Source organism: Poecilia reticulata, linkage group LG9 (assembly GCF_000633615.1).
Source record: "Poecilia reticulata strain Guanapo linkage group LG9, Guppy_female_1.0+MT, whole genome shotgun sequence".
NCBI lineage: Eukaryota > Metazoa > Chordata > Actinopteri > Cyprinodontiformes > Poeciliidae > Poecilia > Poecilia reticulata.
Genome location: NC_024339.1, coordinates 22,950,201 through 22,952,613, shown reverse-complemented (window position 1 = coordinate 22,952,613; position 2,413 = coordinate 22,950,201). Strand labels below are relative to the sequence as shown.

Below are 2,413 nucleotides of genomic sequence, written 5' to 3'. Positions count from 1 at the left end.
CAAGCAATGAAATAAAAGTTTCTATTATTCCACTTATTGAACTGGCTTAGTTGCAATTGATGCATCAACAACCTTGGGAGGCAAGTAATAAATGAAGAACGACAATCAACATGTAGACATTTATGTAAAACTATTTCATACAAAAACATAGAACAGTCACAGTAATAATCTTTGTAAAATTATTGCCATATGTTTGTTTGTCTATAGTCAGGTCTCCTTATTTTTCACAGTCCAAATCTCTCCTGTTCATGATTAGGTCCACCTCAGTCTTCAACTCCCCCATCGGTTTCCATCGACTCAAGAATTCCTTCCATTACTTCTGCTTTTCGTCTCTTCTTTGGTAGATCACCATGGAAATGTTCGGCCGTTTTCTGTCTCAATGTTTCCACCGTATCCTCAGCATCAGCCCATTCCAGCACAAGACGCCTCCCGTACAGATGGGTGCTGTGGCAGAGTGCAGCGAAGGCTTTCTGCAAAGAAAAGACCATTTGTAAACATGCTTACTACACTTAAGCACATTCAGGATTTTAGTTCTTGAATTATGTTTCTGAGAATGCGCATTATAGGAAAAGAAACCTTAGCATCCTGTTTGGTGAGGAAATCAACAAAGGCAAAGCCCCTATGGTTCCCTGAGCCAGCTGCTTTCTTTGGAAGACGGACAGTCTTCAGCTCCCCAAATGTACTGAAAATATGAGGGAAATAATTTGTCAAAACCAAACAAGACAAGCAGAGTAAATAAAAAGGCAGAAGGAGTCGCTTGCGTGGTACCAGAAAAGCTCCCGAATTTCCCTGACGGTGGCTTGGAAGGGAATGTTGCGGACAAGAATCTTGGAGCCTGTTTGCTTCTTCTCAGCTTGCTTCTTTTTGCGAGACACCTCAGCAGTTCTGCACACAGAGGTAACGCAACTGAGTAAATAGCAACTTTACACGGTTTACATTTCCTATGAATGTATTTTCCATTGAAAGGAGCAACTTACCTTGTGGCTCTTTCAGAAATCTTCACCTCTAACTGATGATCATCCACCATGCAGTGCTGAAAGAGAGGAGCGAATGCACACAAGTTAGCCCAAATTCAGGTCGTGAAGTTGGTAAGTGGAACCTGTTCACTGAGGATACGGCGTGGGTACCTGCAGTTGCCTAAGAGCCTTCTGTGCTGCCTCTGCTGTCTGATATTGAACAAAACCGTAACCCATGGACAACACGTTACCTGCAAGTTCAAACTACAGGTTACCTTTTGATATCACTAAGGATCAGGGCAATACAACTCAAAGAAGAAAAATTGTAGTAGGAAAAGATAAACTGCCAAACATGTTTTGAATATTAACATAGAAACAGTAAAAGTAACTTTTTTTAAAATCACCTCCAATATAAATTGTTCTATGTCCATTAAAATATAATAGTATTATCATTATCAAACAGAGCATCTAATATAAATTTAAGAGTATTTGTGTTTCTAACAATGGACTTTAACATGCTTCACTCTTATAGAAACATTTGAAAGCCCTGTTATCATTACTGATCAATTAGTGGGATGGGGACATCACTGTTAGGGCTGAATCAGAGAAGATATTTATGGTTAAACCAAATATTTCAAATAAAATAAAAGTTCACAAAAATGGAGGTCCTAGAGAATCAGTCCTTTGTCAAAGTAGGATTCAAGTTATAATGTGAAATACCTGATTTATCTTTCTTCTTGGAAATACTGCAAGACTTGACCTTTCCACATTTGGAGAAGATCTGCAGTAAATAAAGAAAATAGAATAAAACGTCTTATTTATTTACTGTTTGGTTTTACAGTTATGAGAGATGACTCACCTCCTGTAGCTTTTCTTCTGTTGTGCTGAAATTCAGATTCTTTATAAAAAGTGTAGAACCCGGCACAGCTTCTTCTTCTTCCTCTTCTTGCTCATCATCCTCTTTCTTTTTCTCTTCCTTCACTGTCTTCTCTTTATCTGATATCAGATTTTTTTTGGTAATGTTTATTTAGATATATATTATGAAAAGAAAATGTTCAGAAAACAATAAAACCTAAAGGTTGTCTAGTGTGTAGACAGTTCTACCTGTTTCTGGTTTGGCAGCTGTGAACACCCCAACAGGAGCCCACTCCAAATACAGTGGAACATGATGGAACTAGGGTTTAAGAAAACCAAAAACACATTTTACATGACCGATCAAAATAAAGTGGCATGTAAAACTCATTCAGCCACATAAAGAACTTTGGATTGCTTTGTTGCTGAAATGTGCAATACAAATAAACTTGACTTGCCTTACTCTAATACCCCTAAATAAAATATATTGCAAACATCTTCTCCCAAAATTAACCTAATTAAAACTGGAATATTAACAAAAGGTGATTCTATTCACTCAAGGGGTCTGAATATAAATGTCAGTCACAATTTTCAAATTTCTATAT

General features: G+C 37.3%; 1 protein-coding gene across 1 annotated transcript in view; it reads right to left on the bottom strand.

Moving 5' to 3' along the window:
* Positions 1-2,413, bottom strand: part of rbm19 (RNA binding motif protein 19) — an 8,720-nt gene continuing 6,307 nt past the window's right edge. The window contains exons 16-23 of the mRNA XM_008418746.2: positions 2,061-2,130; positions 1,816-1,952; positions 1,677-1,737; positions 1,128-1,207; positions 978-1,033; positions 769-885; positions 577-682; positions 1-470 (exon numbers count right to left, since the gene is read on the bottom strand). Coding sequence (XP_008416968.1) covers positions 264-470; positions 577-682; positions 769-885; positions 978-1,033; positions 1,128-1,207; positions 1,677-1,737; positions 1,816-1,952; positions 2,061-2,130 — 834 coding nt within the window. The 3' untranslated portion in view covers positions 1-263. The remainder of the gene's footprint in view (positions 471-576; positions 683-768; positions 886-977; positions 1,034-1,127; positions 1,208-1,676; positions 1,738-1,815; positions 1,953-2,060; positions 2,131-2,413) is intronic.